Genomic DNA, 19,045 nt, shown 5'->3' on the forward strand with positions numbered 1-19,045 from the left:
GGGGGGGGGGGGGGGGGGCGAAGCGCACGGTTCAATGGGATCCTGCTGACGAGATGCCCCACTCTCCCTGGCGAAGGGAGGCGGCTTCCCCAAAGACCCCGGGAAGGGGAGGGCTGAAGAGAGGGGGGTGGTTTGCCCGGGGGGGGTGGCTGTCAGCCCTGCAGGGATGGCTGAGTGGGGGAGGGGCGGGGAGAGGCGCGCACGCGTTCGTGCGCTCCCTCCTCGCCCCCCTCCCCTAAGGCACGGGGGGGGCTTGCCATGCAGGAGCGCGCCCCCCCCCCCCCCCCCCCCCGGCGCCCCCCGCGCCCCCCCCCCCCGCACAAGACGAAGAACTATCAGCCGCGGCGCCTTGCCTGGATCTTGTCAAACTGCTCCCGCTCCGCCTCCAGGCTGTGGCCGCCCCGGCGACTCAGCACCCGGGCGGGCACGTTCTTGATGGTGTTCATGGTGCGCGGCGGGGAGCCCAGCAGGAAGTCCGCTCCGCTCCGGGCCGGGTCGGGCCGGGCCGCCTCGCTGCTGCTGCCTCGCTGCCGCCTCGCTGCTGCTGCTGCTGCGACCGCGGCGCGCTGCTCCGCCGGCCCCAGCTGCGGATCGGCCTGCGAGGCTCAGCCCCTCATCCCCGCCGCGCTCGGAGTGAGAAGAGGCGCCGCGGGCGGGCGGGCGGGCGGCACGCCAGGGCGCCCCCGGCGGGCGTGCCGGGAACTGCCGCTCCGCCCCCGCTACACACGCGCCGTCCCGGCCATTCACAAGGCGAAGGACGCGCCGCTCCCTCCTGCCGCGCGGCCAATCGACGCCCGCCCCGCCTCCTCCCCGGCTCGCGGGCCCGCCCCCTCCCGAGGCCGTCGCCGGCCGCCGTGCGCGCGGCGCCGCCGCTCTCGCACCGGCCCGGAGCACCGGCCCGCTGCCCGGACAAGGCGGGTGCTAGGTCTGCGCCCCATATAGTACATTTATGTATGCATTTACGATATTCTTCTCCAGTTCCTCAGCTGAGAGAGACTCCCAGAGGGACTTATGGGGAAAATGTCACGACACACAAGGAAAGGGCGAGGCGGAGGGAAGAGGAAAAATTAAGCAGCATGTGAGCAGGGTGGTGGGAAGACCCTGCTTCTTTCATCTCCCAAGAGGGGCCGTCGAAATGGAGTAGGCCCTGATGAGCTCTGTGTCAACTCATTTTATTCTCACTCCTCCTTTCCCAAAGGGCAGTTAATCTGTGCCTGAAAGTAGTCCAGCTCAAGAATGAACTCTTTCAACCCAAGGGCTGAAGATTTTGGGGACCATGCTCCAGTGCTGGACAGGGCTAGGCACAAGTGGTCTGCAGGCTTCATTCAGCAGGACTTGTCTTATGCCTGATAGTATGTTTATTTTCTCTACTGACCCTCTTTTGGTGCATTATTTATAGAATAATTTTACATGTTTCCAAGCTTTAATTAGAACAGCTAGTCACCTGAAGCTTTCCTGCTCCCCCCAGTGAACAGTCTTGTGATGCTTAGAAACCTGCAATTATTCCCCACTTAACTGTGCTATCATCTTGTTTCTCTTGGACCTCCAAGGCAGTAGAGCAGAGGGCAAGATTAATGGAATGTATTGTTATTCAGACTGGCTCCCATCAAGGGAACCACACAAAAAAAACACCTGCTACTGTGACTTTTTAAATACAGCCAAATCGGCTTACTTGGACCTTACTGGATAAGCTCATTGAGCATTTTAAAGTGGAGATTGACACATTGTAACTTGCAAGTGCCAGCCAATTCACACTGAAATCCAACATGTTTAAGACAGGGCTACAAAAATATATTATTTACTTGACTTGCCCTTTTGTAAACACCTCAAGGTGAGCTGAAGTATAGGTTTGGAGAGATTCACAGGCCTGTGCTCTTCAGCAATGGAGACCTTGGTTTGCAGAGTGGTATGTTTAAAAGCTTTAAAAGGCTTGGGATCTGTTCTTATAATGGGAGCTGCGGATCAAGAACTGAAATGCCACCAGCTCTTCACCCCCACATTAACAGATGGGGGATTTCTGGTCTGTAGTCAGTCCCAAACTGGAGAAGAGGCGACAGTGAGAGGTGGCTGAAGAGAGTCCAGTGTGGCTTTTAGGCTGTATTGCTAGAATTATCATCATCATCATCATCATCCTCATCATCAAGGAGTCCAAGCCACAGGAAGAAGTAGTTCCACAGTATCACATATTCCTCACTATTCCTGGAATAGTGTATCCACTTCTGGTTCTGTGCTTTAGCAGGGAAATAAACAACTTGGAAGAGGGCAATAAAGATGGGCATCTGTATGGAAAACAAGTGCTTGCGAGGGGCGGCTGGAGGGACTGGATATGTTTAGCCTTAAGAAGGGAAGACGGGAGTGGGCAGAGGCATTCTTTCAATTCCTGAGGAACGAAAATCGAAAAAGAGAAGCACCTGCACCCAGCTGTCTCCAAAATCAGGACTAAAATTAGCAAGGCCTGCCGCAGGAAGGTAAATATAGGTGGGCCAACTGGAGATCAGAAGAGCAGTTCAGCAACGGAACCTGCTTCCTGGAGGTGGGCACTGCTTTGCAGGAGGTCTTCAAGCAGCACCTGGACGGCCGTCTCTCCAACGGGATTCCTGCAGTCAGAGGGCTTGGACTGGATGACCGCAAGGGCCCCTTCCAGGTCGACAATCCCGTGGAAGGGAAAGGCTGCGCCCCCTCCTTTCTTGAATCTTGACCTCCTAATTAACACCAAGACAGGGAGTGGGGAAAAGCCTACACACCCTGCCCAAAGGCAGAACGAAATTAAATGCACGCTTTGTTTTCCCTGAATGAGGGCGAAGTATGTGAAAACAAGGCAGCTGGTTCTACCCTCTTTTGCAGGGCTTCCAAAGGACACCCCCATCCTTAGCCAGCTGAAGCGGGGAGGGCGCATGGAGAGACGCCTGACAAATGTTCGGAGTCAGACAAAAGCGCTGTCGCCTCCTCCGCACACACCAAACAGAGAGAAAACGAGCCAGGGGCTCCCTCTGTGTCACTCCAAGCACAGGGCTAAAAAAAGGTTCAGTCGACACACTGCTCTCACTCCCAGTTCCCACTCGGAACGCTGGGAGAAGCTCCACGCTGGCGTCTCGGTGTGGCAGGCCGTCATTGCCCAGGGTTGGTTGCCGGCCACATCTCTGACCCCGCTTCTGAGACAGAAGTGGGGGAAAGTCCTCTGTGCACAGTCGCCCGGTGGCTACAGCAGTGCTTGAAGGAGGGAGGCAGGACCTAGAGAGGGCCAGCACCGTGCAGGTCCACCAGCCAGAGGCTGCCCTTCCCAGGGCGAGGCAACCCGAGGCCCCGAAGAGCACCCCTCCTCCTCTTTGCTCTTCTCTCCTGCTCCTAGGGGCCTGCCCATCTCCCGATTCCTGCTGCTATATGATGGTGGCCAGGAATAGCCAGCCAAGCATCAGCAAAAGATGGGAGAGGCCACGGCAGCAGATATGGCCCAGGAAACGACAGAAGGCAACGCTGTGGATGAGAATTAAAGCCAAGTGAATGAACACCTGCTCATCGTGAAAGATGCACAAGGATGCCCCAGGAAGTCTAAAAAAAGAAACATCGTGTTTATTAGCGCAGGTTATACCATGATAGTCAAAATATTGTCAATTACACAGAGATAAACGGAGCAGAAAAGACAAAGATGCATGTAATAAAAATACTGTTTTAAGATAAGAATAGTCTGCAAGTTACTCTTTCCTGTTACAAGCAGTCGCTGAAGCGTCAAGCACAGGGGCAGCGTCTGGCAAGAAGCTCTTCTGCACAGACAGGAGCTCTGCAAGAGCATCGCTCTGGCTGATTTCGATTGGACCTGCACAGAAGAACTTCTTGTGCACCCAAAGCTTTTCTCCCGATTGCAAACAATCGCTCACACATATTTTTCAACCAAGTGTAGACTGTTCCTTTGTTACTACACCGTTCAGAAACACTTCAAAGATAATGGAAGAGATGACTAGATACAGTGGAGAAGACACTGAATAAAAAAGAACACTTTAGTCTTAATGGTGTAAATATAAAAATATTTGTAAAATCTGATGTACAAAAACAGAGAAATGCCCAGAAAATGTATTCCTCAATTATTTTTAAAAATCATGTTTGAATGAGCCAATTGCATATTTAAATAACCTTCTAAAAACACATTACCAATTAATTTAACTAGAGATGTGCTACATGGTCGTTTTTATGGTTTAGCATAATTCTAGCTGGTTTTTTTAAAAACGATTAGGAAATGAATCCCACCATTTAGTCCCAGATATTTGACTTGGCTCGCTCATGAGGTTTTCAGGGTTTTATACAAGCTGCAGGAGAAGGTTGGGGGATCATCCACTGATGCTGACCACACCACCATCAATCTCGCATCCTCAGGAATGGTGCACTTACAACGATATTTTCTCTGCTCTTGTGAGCAAAATGCAGGGACAGCTGGTTAAAAAAAAAGCCAAGACTAGTTTCAAAGGAAGCAAAACATGTTGAAACTCCACACTGCAATTCAGTTTCAAGTTTTGCTTTTTTCTGACCATCCTGTTTCTCAGCCTATGGAAAAACACTGTCAGTAAGAACCTCAGGCATGTCTGGAGAATTTTTTAAAAGTGTATTTACTTCCCCGGATGAGCTGCCTCCCTCAAAGCTGCCTTTGTGTCCAGGTCAGTGACTTTTCTTTCCACTGCTCTACAAGCAGGAGTTTCTGTGTTGACAAAAGATATTTCTCTTTGGCTGCTGACATCAGGATTTGCAAGTTAGGAGACATGCCAGGGATGCCTAGGCTCAACATAACATTTTTCAAGCACCTTTCGTATTTTTCTAACCTCCTTTGCAGCGCAAGACTAGCGCCGTGGCAGAACACAAGGACAGGGCTTGATGGTGAGACGGCTTGGGTGCAAATGGAATGCAAGTGCTGGCACGGGCTTTCCAGTCCTTGGTGCCGCCGTGACAATTCAGTGGACACAAATGGCGCAGACGGAGCCCAGGGAGTTCAGCAGCCCGGGACCCAAAGCCTACTGCAATACTTGGGTTGCCTATGAGCGGGCTATTCCCACTCGGGTTGTATTCCGCATATATTGCCTCTTCTTCACCTGCAAATGAATTTAATTTCCAGGGCAGAAATGCATCAAACTTAAAAGGACTATTTGGACATCATTTTTGCATAGGTCAGACAAAATGTACTGCTTTCTGAATGCACCCGGCCCTTTATAATTACGGCAATCCATCCATGTGTTTTTTTCCATTCACAGTGGATTTCTGTTCTGCGAACAAAACATCAACAGAAAAGTCAGGGTGACTCACCTGAGGTCATAGAGAGAAGAGAGAGAGCTGCGTCTCGCTTTCTTCTGCAACGGGCAGTCTTCCTTTGCTCAGCATTTCAGAACATTCCACAGCCTGTCGAAGGACAGAAAAAGAGCGTCGGCAGAGCCTTATGAAAACAGCCATGTAAAAACCAGTGGTGCCATTTTGGGAACAAGCAGTGACCAACGCTAGGGATAAACAGCCATATTCTGCTCTTACGCGATGCGCCGGTGGTACAGCCCCTTTCTGTGCCTATTTCTGAAAGCATTTCACATGACCAAATTTCTGCAATGGCCCGTAAAACAGAGCAGGAAAGGAGGGAGGGAGAGGAAGGGCAAGACTTCGGGCAGTTTGCCTCCTCACGTTGTAGCTGCCTGCATTTGCACCAGTTCCACCCAATCGTTCTGCAACTCGTTTACATAACAGCACGGAAGAGTTGGGAGCCCCAAGTTGCTTGTTTTCCCCTTCTTTTTGTGCATAGACGGCATTATGAGAAGTGATGTTTCCCTGGCCTTCCAGGTGCTTGCCAGTAGCACAGCCGGGGTTCTGCAGCTCAGCAGAGCTAGTAGATAAGGAAGAAGAGATTTAAGTCGGAGAGATCCAATCTTCCGTTCACCGACGAAGAACTTAGGCCAAGAAGTTCCCCAAGGCCGATCTGCTAAGTTCACCATCATGGCAGGAGGAGGGGTGCCCAGTCCGCTTACCGACCTCCTTCCTTCCATCCAGCCGCGAAGGGAAAGGGTGGTACATGCCTTAAGCATATGTGAACACTGTTCCCTATTTCTACTTTTTGTTTAAATTTCAGTCCCACCCTTCCGTAACTGTAGAGCAAAGCTCGTTTTCACTGTGGCCCTTCACTTACAGAAAGGTCTCGGTTCAGAGCCAAATCGATCTGCGCCATTCTTTTGTAAAGACCAGGGGAAAAGAAGGGAGGGGGGAAGGCTATTCTCAGTGATTCTCCCTATCATTAAAGCTGTTAGACAAACCAGAAAGTACCATGTGAAGGCTGCCGTTGGGGCCGCGGCCAGGGCTGGCACCGAGCAGGTTGCTGAGGTCCAAGTCTGCTACCATCTGCCGGGACTGTGCCAAAAGCCGCTGCAGCTTGCTGGCGGGCGAGCAGGAATCCTAGCGGGAACCAGAACAGAAACAGATGCAGACAACCCATGGCTGGATAAAGGCTGGATATGGGTTCAGTGTGGGTTGCCGCTGAAATGCGAGTCATCGCGTTGTCCGAACCTAGTTGAGATAACACTCTGCAGTGAACAAGCCATAGTTCACGAACCAGCGATAAGCCATGGGTTCTCCTCATGGGTGGTAATCACAGCTCAGTTCAGACAACACAAGAACCATACTTGACAACAACCCTCATTCAGCCCGTACTCGACCTTTGGGTTATCTTGTGGTCTCAAGCCAGTCAGTGCGTTAGCAAACTACCAGAAAAGTTCAGCACATGAGGCAGGTCTAGCTGCAGGAAACATCCGAGAGAAAACCCTGGGATTTCTCTATGCGCCTCCAGGATGTCGAGCAGGAAAGGCAGGTGGCGGTGGGAGCAGGTGAGATCAAAGACTCAAGTGGGAAGGCAGCGGTCCCATCAGGAGCAGAGCCTCAGCAGACTCGAGGGCCAGCCTTGGGGCAAGGCCGGGCTGGGATCCCTCGGCCAGCTGCTGAGGATGCCTGCAGAGCCGGGACCGGGGCAAAAAGCCGCGAGAGGAGAGGATGTGTTGATTTCAGGCCACCAGGCTGCTCAGGGCCAGTCCAATCCGATGGTCTCGTGAGACCGAACTCTTACGTGGTGGATGGAGGGGTGGCCACTCTCGCTGGCTTCCTGGATGTGTGACGCCCCCAGGAGCTCCAAGGGGACCTCGGTGTCGAGGAATGTCTTGTGCTTCTTGGGCTCGCTCGTTTTCTGTGTCGACGTCAAGCACGGAGCATCCACGTCCCAAAAATTCAGGCCGATGTCATGGTCGCTGCTCGTTGCAATTTAAACGAAAAGAAAGAAAAGTCTCTTGAAGAAAAGCACCTCCAGCACGCGCTCTGAGAAAAGGCCACAGAATTAACAGGGCACAATGCAGCATCATACTTAGCAGATGGAAGAAGGAAGGGCGATTCGTGTCAGCCCAATGACCCTAATTTCCAGCTTCCGTTTAAAAAGACAGTTTCTGGTTCTCGTGACTGCAGAAGATTTAAGAATCTGGCCTGCAGCCAAGGAGCCCTTTTCCAAACTGGGAACAGCTGCACACCCTGACCATCGAAATACTGTGCCAGGAAGCACTCTGCCAAGGCTTCACCAGGTGACCCAGCTGGGCTCTATTGCCTGTTCACACAACACTCCAGCAGAGCATTTTCTCCATTAAAATGAATGGGGCAACCCTTGCCGAGGTCACTATATACGCATAAAGCAGAAACCTGCCAGGGCACACGGTGGTTGCCTTCTCTAGAACCGCACTAACTTCAACAACTAGAATGGCCAAATTATCGACTTTCAGGGCGCAAAAAAATTGAGAGCTAGCATCAGATCGGGTTCTTTCTGTGGTTGAACATAATACCCTGGGAAACATGAAACTCAAGATTACAGACATTTGCGTCGCTCAGAATACCAGTATTGATTACAAGCAAAAAATGAACAGGGTGGGGAGAGTGCATTGCATTCAGACTAAATGCTGGCGGAACCCGTGGCCATGACACAGGAGCCACCCGCCCACCTGGCGGCAGAATCGTTTCGCTGGCCGTTTCCACTGCAGCTCTGCTAGTCCTTCATTAATGAGTGAGCTTCACTAAGGTGACCTAGGCTGCTTAAAAGATAAAGCAAACATCGACAGATTGCTCAAAGGCATCCGCGAGAGGGGAAGCCATAAAACAAGATGGTTAACGGGGATGATGGATGGCCTTGTGAGAGCGTGTAACCTTCTTCCCAAGAAAGTGTCTTTTGTGCTCCTGGGATAGTCAAGTCAATCGCTTCGTAATTCGAGAATTCTTTGTCCATAATTCAGGACTAACACAGCAAGCAGCCGCTTCTACGGCACTAATATGTTCTACCCACAAGCCACAAAATCTTCCTGTTATCTAGAATCATAGAACAGCAGGGTTGGAAGGGCCCCAGAAGGCCATCGGGTCCATCTGAGGAAACCTGGGCTTCAGCTGGTCGATGCTCCTCGGTGCCCTCAGCTCTGAGCCGATAATCCTCCTCTTCGTTTGGCCCCTTTTCTACAAGCCACCAGGCAGGACATGAGCCTCACCAGCGAGACTGACGTCCTTCATTTGGATGTGCAGGCCAGGGAAATGTACATGGAAGAAAGCACAGATCGGAACGTGGAGGGGGGGCATTTGATGAGGGCAGAAGCTGGGATTCCAACCTGGCTTATTTTTAAAAATGTGCGTGAGCCCAGCCAAATGGTCTGACAAAGGCAGTCAGTGCTACCGTGTTCAAAGAGTCATCAGGCCTAGTCAACATCTGGGGGGGTGGGTGGGAGAGAGAATTGCACAGATACAGCAGAAAAGCTGCCACAGTCAAAACGTCTGACCACAGTCAAAAAGCTCAGAGTAGAGATTATCCCATCGCTTCTGCTGCTGCTGCTGCATCCGGAGGGAACGGCTCATGGCATTTCCACAGGAGTCAGGACTGCCGCTGCCAGTTGTCACACCAAAAGCCAAAAGGGAGACAAGGAGGGCTTGTGTCGTGTCGCAGCTCAGCTGCCTCTCCCAGCACTGGGAACGCTCCGCACTCAGACAGGCCAGAGCGGATGACGAGCCAGACCGATCGATGGCAAAATGTGCACTTTTGGATGAGGCTGGCCCTCGAAAAAGTCCCCTACTTCTTGAATCCAAACTGGAGCTCAGTAAAATTAGTGCCAGAACAACAGGAAGAAACAATAGAGAGCTCCTGAGCATGCACAAAGATCCCTCACCACAGAGGGGCAACGACACCACACACTCATACAGACTGGACGACAGAATTTCTTTATTGCTCCACATCCTCCAATATTTCAAAGATGGAAAGAAGTCACATTCTTCCTATTGCCACAGGACAGGACGTGACACAATTTTGCCCTATCAAAGGCTCCCTTTACTTGCTCCGTTAACAGCCTGACTTTCTGCCAAGAAATGGCACTTCAGGCAACTCACAATACAGATTAAAAACAGTATCTTAATTAAAATACAGCATGAAGAGAAATAAATGAAAACACAACAACAAAGCAAGCAGCACTAACCGATTTTAAAGGCCCTTCAGCCCAAAATCTCGCTCTATGCAAAGGGCAGCCGGAATAAGAACAACTTCAGCCTGTCAGTCGAGGGAGAAGAGAGGGCGCAACTTCACCGCCACCAGCAGGGAGTTCTAAGGCCTGGGCGCCACCACCAAAGAGCCTCTCTCTTGCAACCCCACCAAATGCACCTCTAATGGCAGTGGGGCAGACAGATGCCTCTGCAGGAGACTAAATGACTTCTATTTGCTTGCTTTATTTTTTGAGGGTAAAACCTGGGCAGGCTCATGTGGAAGATGGCTGTGCAGCCAGCAGAGCCCCAACGCCACTCTCCACACACGCACCCCCCCCCATGGCAGCTGCCAACATCCGTCTCCGCCTCTCCTCCCACGGCTGCGTCCACCTGCTCTCCAGCAGCCAACCCCCTCATATACATATTAATATGAGACTAATACTAATATAAAGCCAAGATCATGTTTGTTCTTTCGGGCAAAGATGCCACAGGGAAAATTCCAGTTCCAGCAGGGCACCCACTGGCAACAGTGATCCACCCAGGTCAGGAACGGTCCCAGGCAAACGGGGACGGCGGAGGGCATTTCCCCGCCTGGCAAAGCCCACGGCAAGCTGGGACCGCCCCCCCCGGCCTGCTTGGACACAGCACTTGCGAAGTCTGCCTCAAGTGCCAAAATGTCAACCAGCCCTTGTGGGAAAGGGAGGGTGCAGGCGCCTGGAAAGTCACAGAACTTCTGTACGGGCTCTGAGACAAACGTATTTGCAGCTGGTGTATGAAGAGGGGCAGGGGGAGAGAGGGGAAGGGCCGGTCCTGCAATTCACGGCAGGCCAGCTCTGCTGCTCCCCAGCCACATTCCCCGCAAGCAGCTCGGGGGCTGCCTTCCGCCCGCCTGTCCGGCTGGCCCCAGGCTCACCTGTCTCCCCAGCAGGAGGGCTTGGAAGCCTGTGCGTGCATCACAAAGGTCACTTCGTTTTCAAAAGGCCAGCGCATGCGTGCGAGGGTCACACGAAGCCCATCAATCTCAGGTGTTCACCCGGGGGAATTGGGGAGGAGGGCGTGCGCTTGTCGCCAAGACCACTCTCCCCGCTCTCCCCCCCTCATCCTTCTAGCATGGCTTCGCAGCAGCCAGGAGTAACTTTGGACGTGTGCCGATGGACTCCGGGTCCCAGGACCTGCTGGTGGAGCAGGAAAGGGCCAAGGCCAGGCTCCTCCGACTTATGCCAGGCCCAGCCAGGCCAGACTTTGCTCCCTGGTCACAGGGGCTGATGCGGCTGGCCTGAAGGCTCGGCAGAAGGGCTGGAACAGGTGGCCCTCCAGCGGGTGCCGGACTCCACTTCCCTCCGCCCCCTCCATGCTGGCGCTTGCCCAGGGCGGGACTCAAACTCGGACGTTCAGCCCCAGGTGGTCCGCTTGGGCAGACTCTGGCCTCGCAGCGCCCGATTCTGGGCCAAGCACTGAAGTCCAGCGGCAAAAGGCAACCAAAATACAAAATTCCCCTCCGCTGCGAATCGCCTGAGAATTACTATCTAGTCTACATGGTACTCCAAATCTGTGCACGAAAAGAGTTCTGCTTGTGGCTAACGGGAGAAGAGTCTTAATTCGGTACACTTAGCAAAATACCCAACCTTTTCGACTTGGCACTTTGAATGCCACGAGCTGCTTGCGGACTACTGGAGAAAGCTCTGCACCACACGCCTCCTTCCCCTTGGACAGGCTTGAAAATCCGCATCCACTCCTGGTCGCTCACTGACAGGCACGGTGTGACTCTGCGCAGGGAGCTGCGGGAGCCACAGCCCGATTCCAGCGCTTCAGCCGGACTGCGGGGCTCGCCGGGACCTGGCCGGCCCCAGGACCCGGCAGGGCCCGGCTCTCCCCCGCCGCAGCTCGAGGGAGGCAGCTGGAGCCAGTGCTCATGCATCGGTAGCGCCGTGGCCCAGGCCGCCTCCCGGTCTTCGGCCTTCCACGGGCCCTCCGACTGCGAGGCCGGCCTGCCGCTGGTGTCCTGCACGTGCACGGAGCCGCTCTGCTTCGACTCCTCCCCGTGCAGAGCTCTGGCCCCGTGAGCCGGCCCTTCCTGGAACGGATCCAAGCTTGCCGGCTGTCTCACCTCGGTCCCCGCTGGCCACCTACTCTCGGCCCTGCATGCCTGGCAGGTCCTTGTCAAGCTGCAGCTGGGGGCCGACACAAACCAGGTGGGCTTCCTCTCACTGGTTTCACTACAGACTGTGTCTCGGTCGCTGCTGCTCTCGAGATCTGACAAAACCATCCCTCTGCTATAAATGGTAGAATAAGGAACTCGGGTTACTTAACGACTTAAACCTCTACATAATTTTGCTCGGCAACTGGGCATCCAGCAGTCCGTGTGGCTCCGGATGCGTCCAAACAAACATTTATGCAACCTCCACCCTACTCCAACTGTGGGAGTTTACTGGGGGGGGTTCCAGACTTTTCCACTCAAAACCACCCTGTTTTTCCAGTGCTGCTTCCATCCTTCTTACAGAAGAGAGTCCGTAAAGAGAAAGGGGACTTGCTGCAGGGGGCTCCCCCCCGCCACGAGGGTGGGCTGCTCCCACTCGGGTCACCCAGCCCCCTCAGCAGCCCCACCGCTCAGCACCGAGGACGTCACACACGCTCCGGTTTATCTCCAGTACTGCTCGTATTAGGAATGCAATGCCTTTCACTGCTGCTTCCCAGGGGCCTGTAAGCTGCCATTATTACTAGACCGACGCTGATTTTTGGATCCCCAAAGGGCTTGCTTCTCTACCCAGGTGGGCTCCTGTGCAACGTCGAACCGCATTCATCTGCAAAACACGCTCTGCTACCACCCCAGAGCAAATGCTGCTCAGGAGCCCCCTCCCCACACCTCCCCCTCTTTCCTCAGGAACTTGGTAGCTGCCATTAAAGGTAATTATTTTATCATTCCACTGAAAATGACAGGCGGTGCAACAGCCTCAGCAAAGGGCAGGTGCAGGTGGCTGACGTTTGGGCTCACAGCTGCATCTGCCCCTGTCCCTGCCCCACGACACACGGCTGTCCTGGGGCAAAGAGCGGCTGGGCGGCTTGTCTGGCCGGCTTCCTCCTTCCAGCACAGCCACGGCCTTTTCAGCAGCGTTCCCGGTCGCCTGGCACAGGGACGGTCCAGCAGCGCAGCCACACAGTGGAAGGAAGGTGGGAGTTTCAGCCCACACAGCTTCTTCCTCCCCTGCGCTGCAGGCGGGGGGGGGGCAACCCCCCACCCCCAAGGTCTCACGCGTGCACCTGCTTTCCCCACTTTTTAGACAAGCTGCATGCATGGGAAGACCCCCACACACCTGCTCGCCCAGGTGTTTTGCCATGTGACGCCGATTCTTGGGAATCTGAGGTGTTCAAAATAAGGCAGCGTGTGGAGAAAGCAGAGCAGATGTTTTTCTCCCTCTCCGGTGACACTCGAGCCCAGAGGCATCCCATGGCTGGGAGGTTCAGGAAGGCAAAAGGAAGGATTTGGCTGCTCAGTGTGAAGTTCAGCCATGGAGTCCGCTGCCACGGGAAGCGGGGGCGGCCGCCAACCTGGCGGGCTTTAAACGGGGCCTGGACAGATTCGCAAGGGAGGAGGCCCTCCGTGGCTACGAGCCTTGCCGGCCACGGGCTCCCTCCTCTTCCAGGGGGGCCGGCCTGCGTGGACCGGCTGCTGAGGAGCGTGGGCGGGCGGAGGAGGTCTTGCAGCCACCCTGCCTGGGGGACCCCAGCTCCGCCGGCTTGGCACCGCGGGTGCCGAGTGCTGGGCTAGACGGACCTCGGTTCCGATCCAGCAAGGCTTTTCGTATGTTCTTACAATTCTTCCCCTTTTCCTAGCCATGTTCAAGATGGGTTCCCAGATATCCGCAGATGTTCAGGGTTTTGAAATAGCATGCCCAGCCCGGCCTGTGTACTATAGACAACTCATCTTTAAACGCGGATTCCCCTCAGGAAGGCCACTCAGCACACAGACCTCACTTCATGTCCCTCCTCCTCGGGTTTCGGCTTCATGTCCTGTGAGCTCTCCAAGTTGAAATGCAGAAACTGCAGATCCCGCTGCTGCTTCACGTAGATCTGGTAGCAAATGGCAAAACGACCAACAGGCCTCAGAAGGTCAAAGATTTGATGCTGATCTAGTATTTTTATCCTGCTTTTCTGCCTACAAAGTGGCTTACAAGAATTAAAAGCAACCGGCAGAAAAACAAACAATTTCAGGCTCCAAGGAACTGGATCTGAACAATGGCCCCATACAGTGCAATACGGCCTGTGTCAGCCTGCCGAACAGTGTCAATTATTTTAGAACAACAGTACTTATATTTTGTTTTCATACATCATACAAGAACCACAGAGAAATGAAACAGCACTTCTTGTATATGTTTCGGACAACATGCCTGCAAAAAGTAAGACTAATAAAGTTCTCAGTATTTCAGGGTCACCCTTTGCTGCTTAGACCGTCCTGGGAGTTGTCGAACTTCTGCCTAACTCTGCATAGGAGCGCACTGGGTGCCCTCGCCAGGAAGTCTGGGCAGACCAGAGCTCAGGGAGCTGAGGCCCGGGAATCCGATGGATTCCCACCCCCCGGAAGGATTCCTCACACTTCCCTAGTTCACAGAATACAACAAGCCACAATTCAGCAACTACCCTCTGTTCAACAACAACCGACACGCAACCCGTACTCTGGGTCGCTGTACTGTATGAACCAGATCACACAATACAAAAATTGCTATGCAGTTTTCCCAAGCACATCCTGATGAGCTCCCTGGCCATCCAGGGGCCCGTTCTTCTTTCTTTTTGGTGGGTCTTTTTCATTTTATTTAAGGTATTTTAATCTATCGAATGCTATTTTATTTAATTTTAAAATGTTTAAAATGCTGTTTTGTGCATTGCATTTTATTGTTTTTATATCCTGTTGTGAACCCTCCAGAAAGCTTCAGCTATCGGCAGTACAGAAATGTAAACAACAACAACAACGAAAGCTTTGCTGCATTTGACTGCAGCTTTTCCTCTTACTTAGTTCACTTAATTCCAAGGCTGGAATGCAGTCTCGAAAACAGGTTCTTCAAAGAAGTCCAACCTGCATTATTCTGACGGTCAATTCCATCCACCTTTAATTCTGCTCCATTCTACATTGTGACATGAAAGCCCAAAAGAAATCCAACTCCCCACCCCATAAAATAATCAAAAACAGGAATCAAACCTGCCGCAAATTGCTCAGTTCCGTATCAGTCCGTAGTTGTTTAGATTTCGCAGACTGGAGGAGCTGGTCTTTTCTGCTTGCTCTCTCAGCTATTAAGGGCGGCAGGAGTCCAGTTATTTTCCAGAAGGAAAAAAAAAAGGGAAATGGAGAGATGTGAACACCAAGATCAAAATCCATCGTTTTTATATACCAAGATGCTTTATAATCATACAATCACCCAGCAACCTGAACCTCCCCACATAAACAGGTAGTAAATATTACTCATGCCATTTTGGCAATGTGATTCCAGTTCTAATTTAGCCACTATCTGTTTGTGTCTGTGATGGGCAGCCGGGTAATTTAGACAGCCAAACTTATCAAGGTCTGGAGCAAATACCACTCACTCATGACTTCATAAACTTGTTGTAGCTTGTCGTATAATCGCCAGGCTAGATCAGGAACTGAATCGTCCTCAAACCAATGACTGCTGGTGGATGTTTTTCAGATACCCAGTAATTTTAACCACAGGTATGTGGGCATAATAAGCTCTGAGGAATATTGGGGACTCGTATGTTGCACGTGCCACTAGCTGTCAAGGCAGTTCTTTACAGCCCAAAGTCTTGCCTTTGACGATCGGCTTCACAGCTTTGGAAAAGGGGAGTTTCTGCTAGAAGCGCATCGGAAAATGCACTGCAAACCGTAAGGGAGGTTCAGAAATGCAGATGGACAAATGTATTCCAACTAGCGGAATATCGAGATTCATGTTTATCTGAAGGTCTGGTCAACATTATCTGCACATGACCACTTGCAAATGCACTCCCAACAATATCGTTTCCAACACACTCACACAAAAGATCCAACACCACACCTGCTAGCTCATTGCTAGAAATGCAACAGACACTTTTTAGAAATGCAACAGACAGGAGTCGGAGTGGCGATCAGGGTCCACTTTCAGTCTACTCACCACTAAGCATCAATTCAGTATTCAAATAATCATTTTCTTGTTTGAGGCGTATGATCTCCTCCCTCTGCTCATTGTTTTCTTTTGTTTTTTCACTGAGATCACCTTGAAGATAAAAAACAGGACCTTTGCCAAGGTGAAGCTCTCTGGCAGTGGAGTCTTGAGTTCTTCTTATATTAATGTTAGCACATCCTTCAAAGTATTGCTGGCCGGGAGCAGGCATCCAACACTCCTGGAAGGCCCCGCAGAAGGACAGCTGCCATTAGCATAACACAACTACCAGTCCACTAGGACTTCCTTCACCACAAGGCAGTGCACGGATTCATTTATTCAGACAACAGACGGTATTTTTCAGGACTGAAATCAGGCACTTGATTTTTAAACTTATCGTTAGTTTACTGTATTACCATTAAAACTCTACCTAAGTATTTGTGTAATTCTGTGTGTGTGCATGGGTTGAACTTGGCATATGTCATAGGGAATCTGAAGGACCACTGGCTCCCCGACAACCTGTCCAGTTGTTAAGATCTGCTAAGAGCCCATTCTGGCTTCCTCATCTTCAGAGGAGAGGCAGTGAGATCCGGACACGGAGTCTTTTCTGTGGTGACATCCAAAGTGTGGCACACCCTCCACAGCAACAGCTGTTGAGCATCTGCTGTTCCCAGGAGCACCCACACCGTGCAGTGTGTGTTCTTTGACTGCTTTTAGCCACGGCCTCTGACAAAACAACACTGAACAGCTCATGGCTCTTGGCTCCCACATGAGGACAATCCATGGTTTAAACAACCCAGAGTTCACAACTCAACGATAAATGATGAGTTGTCCTTCTGGGTTGCTTGTGGTTAATGAACCAAGGTTTGTTAGTGCGGCTGGGTTTGCACAAGACGGCAAGGCAGCTTTCAACAACCCGCATCATGAGTCAGCATTATGTGCAAACAGAACTAGCGACAAATCGCTGAAAAGGGCACCTATATTGAGCTGTGGATTCCATGAAGATTCAAAGGTCATCGCTGGATGGCCAGTCCTATTGTCTGGCAGCACTGCCGCCCTCCAATCCAGATTTAAGATTATGGGCACTGAATTCTAAAGATTGTTTACCTTTTAATTTGCTTGTTTCCAACATAAGTTCCTTCAGCCTCAGTTTAAAATCCCGCTTTTCCCTGTGGATGCTTGATTCTTCCATCTTTGCTGCACGAAGAGCATTTTCTAATGTTTTAAATTTACATGTAAATTCAGTAATGTGATTGCTTGCTTCAAGTATATCATTATCCTAAGCAAACAAACAAACAAACACAGATCTGTTCATTGTTTGCCTTATATTCTGGGCCTCTGTGCATCTTTAATTTTGCCTGCTCAATTCTGAAAGAGACAATCTCTCATTTGGAAATGTAGATCATTAGCTCACAGTTTGGCACTCTTCAGCTGAGAAACGACGGAATGTTGTCACATTCTATTTATTTGCTGGCGAACGGAACCAGCCTTGCATGGGTTGGAAAACTGTGGAACAGCCCCCCCCCCCCCCCCCCGGCTGCTTAGGATGCTCCTTCTGTTCCGCTCTCCACCTCTCCCTTTGTGAAGAGCCAGCATCACACCTACATGCACCTGGGGGGCAGGTGCTCTCCAGGCAGAGATACAATTACCTTCAGCTTCAGCATGGTGAGCAGCTCCTGCTCTCTGGCCTGCAGCTGACCCACCTTATTCGACAGTTCCACCACGGAGCAACTGAGGACCTTGTTTTTCTCCTAGGAAACAGAAAACGAGGCGAGAGCATCAACTGGGCATCCAATCCCATGGCGAGTTTTTCCTTTGCTGCCGTAACACACCAACACACAACGGCCACCCTGCAGCCTCCACCCAAGCTCAGCCCTTTTCTGGGTGCCCCGAGAGAAAGCAACGCCCGTCCGCCAGAGCCAAGTCAGGCGCAGTCGTTTCCCCACATGCAGCCTGTGTAGCTTTCCGGCTGGGACACACGGCCAAAGTGCAGTGCAAACCAGCTGCCGCATTCTCCCACAGACCCCTGGGCCTTCATATTTGCAACCCTGGAGGTGGAGAATCTGGACTTCAGTTCCCAGAGGCCCCTGCCAACAGAGCCTATGGTCAGGAATGCTGGGAGCTGAAGTTCCAGGCATCATCAGATAGACTTTCTGCCCACTCTTGCTCCACCAATGTGCAACTTTTTCTCGTGTTTCTGCAGCCCCTTGACCAGTGTGGTCCACCCTTCGATGCCCGCTTGCCAGCTCCACAGCGTAATTTTTGAGGGGCAGGGGCAGCAATGGTGAGGAGCAGGAGGTGGAAGCACCGAGACGAGGGAACCTGCCTCCCCTCTCCCAGCACCCCTGGCTGCATTCTCTCTGTTCTGGCCTTTGGTTGGCTTCAGAAGAACCGTGCTGGATCAGTGCAAGGGCGCATCCTCCCCCCCCGTCTGTCCAGGAAGACGCCATGAGGGACAAGGCAGCCAGGGCCCTATCCAGCCCCAGTCCTCCAGCAAGCGGCACACGTGGAGGCTCACGGCCCAGAACTGAGACCTACCTCAAGGGCCTGGCAGTGATGCGAGGTCTCAGAAGCCTTCCGCGACAGCTCTTGCAGTTTCTGCTGTGTATTCTCAAGGGTCATCTTGCGGTCACTCTGCTGAGTCTCAAGGAGCTTTAACCTTCTGGTCATGGTGGCGATGATTTCATTTCTCTTGTGCAGCTCATCTGAGGGAAGAGGTCATGTATTATCTGCAGGAGAGCAGGGACTTCAAATGGTGCCATGGTCAAAACTATGAAAAAGATGGCATAGTATTAAGACGGTTTTCTCCCAGCCCCAAAAAGGCAGGGAGAGGTCCTAGGAAGGGATGCATAGCCAGGAATCGTCCCAAAGCAACTGCCTGAATTGCTTTACCTGCCATGTCTCTTCGCTCTTTAACTGCACAGTTTGAGAAGTTTGCAAGGAGTTCCCAATACAGCTTTCTTTTTCAGTTGATGCTTTTACAGAGATTTTAAGAACTTCTAATAAAAAAGCATGCTCCGTTCTACATGATATCAGTTATTTTAAAAAGCTCTAGTGCCATCTATTCTTAAAGAATCCCTTCCAAAAGGTTCTGTGTGTTTCCTGTCATCCACAACATTCTGGCATCTCCATGGTGCTGGAATCTCCATTCCATTTTCGGCCAGCATCCATGAGCCCGGACAAACAGCTCTTCTCAGGCCCTTCCTGACAGTTTGCAACACCTCTACCATTCCAACAAACAATTTAGGATGCATATTAGAAAAAGTGCAATCTTGTGCTTTTTAAAGAGCGTGCAATTATTTTTAATATTAATCTGCATTAATCTGTTGTGAACTAATTTTTAAAGGGCAAGGTCACAGTTTACTATTATTAATTATTATTATTATTATTATTATTATTATTATTATTATAACATTTCTATGCCG

The 19,045-nt window shown here is 51.7% G+C and overlaps 2 protein-coding genes across 3 annotated transcripts in view; both read right to left on the reverse strand.

Annotated features, from left to right (window-relative positions):
• The window catches only part of HIP1R (huntingtin interacting protein 1 related), a 39,029-nt gene extending 38,551 nt beyond the window's left edge, over positions 1–478 (reverse strand). Inside the window, exon 1 of the mRNA XM_044440475.1 lies at positions 354–478. Coding sequence (XP_044296410.1) covers positions 354–446 — 93 coding nt within the window. The 5' untranslated portion in view covers positions 447–478. The remainder of the gene's footprint in view (positions 1–353) is intronic.
• A 3,067-nt stretch (positions 479–3,545) lies between these two features.
• CCDC62 (coiled-coil domain containing 62) lies at positions 3,546–18,343 on the reverse strand. Of its 2 annotated transcripts, XM_044440882.1 has the most exons (11): positions 18,159–18,343; positions 17,270–17,371; positions 16,728–16,899; positions 15,633–15,734; positions 14,690–14,778; positions 13,466–13,566; positions 11,124–11,771; positions 7,076–7,253; positions 6,283–6,411; positions 5,287–5,379; positions 3,546–4,425 (listed from the first exon to the last, which is right to left on the reverse strand). In XM_044440882.1, the coding sequence occupies exons 1-10, from the start codon at positions 18,288–18,290 to the stop codon at positions 5,293–5,295; spliced, it is 1,740 nt and encodes a 579-aa protein (XP_044296817.1). In that variant the 5' UTR covers positions 18,291–18,343; the 3' UTR covers positions 3,546–4,425; positions 5,287–5,292. The 2 variants fall into 2 exon arrangements, with proteins under 2 accessions (XP_044296817.1, XP_044296818.1); XM_044440883.1 differs by lacking the exon at positions 11,124–11,771.
• Positions 18,344–19,045: the final 702 nt, after the last annotated feature.

Source organism: Varanus komodoensis, unplaced genomic scaffold (assembly GCF_004798865.1).
Source record: "Varanus komodoensis strain SLA01 unplaced genomic scaffold, ASM479886v1 scaffold38, whole genome shotgun sequence".
NCBI classification, from domain to species: domain Eukaryota; kingdom Metazoa; phylum Chordata; class Lepidosauria; order Squamata; family Varanidae; genus Varanus; species Varanus komodoensis.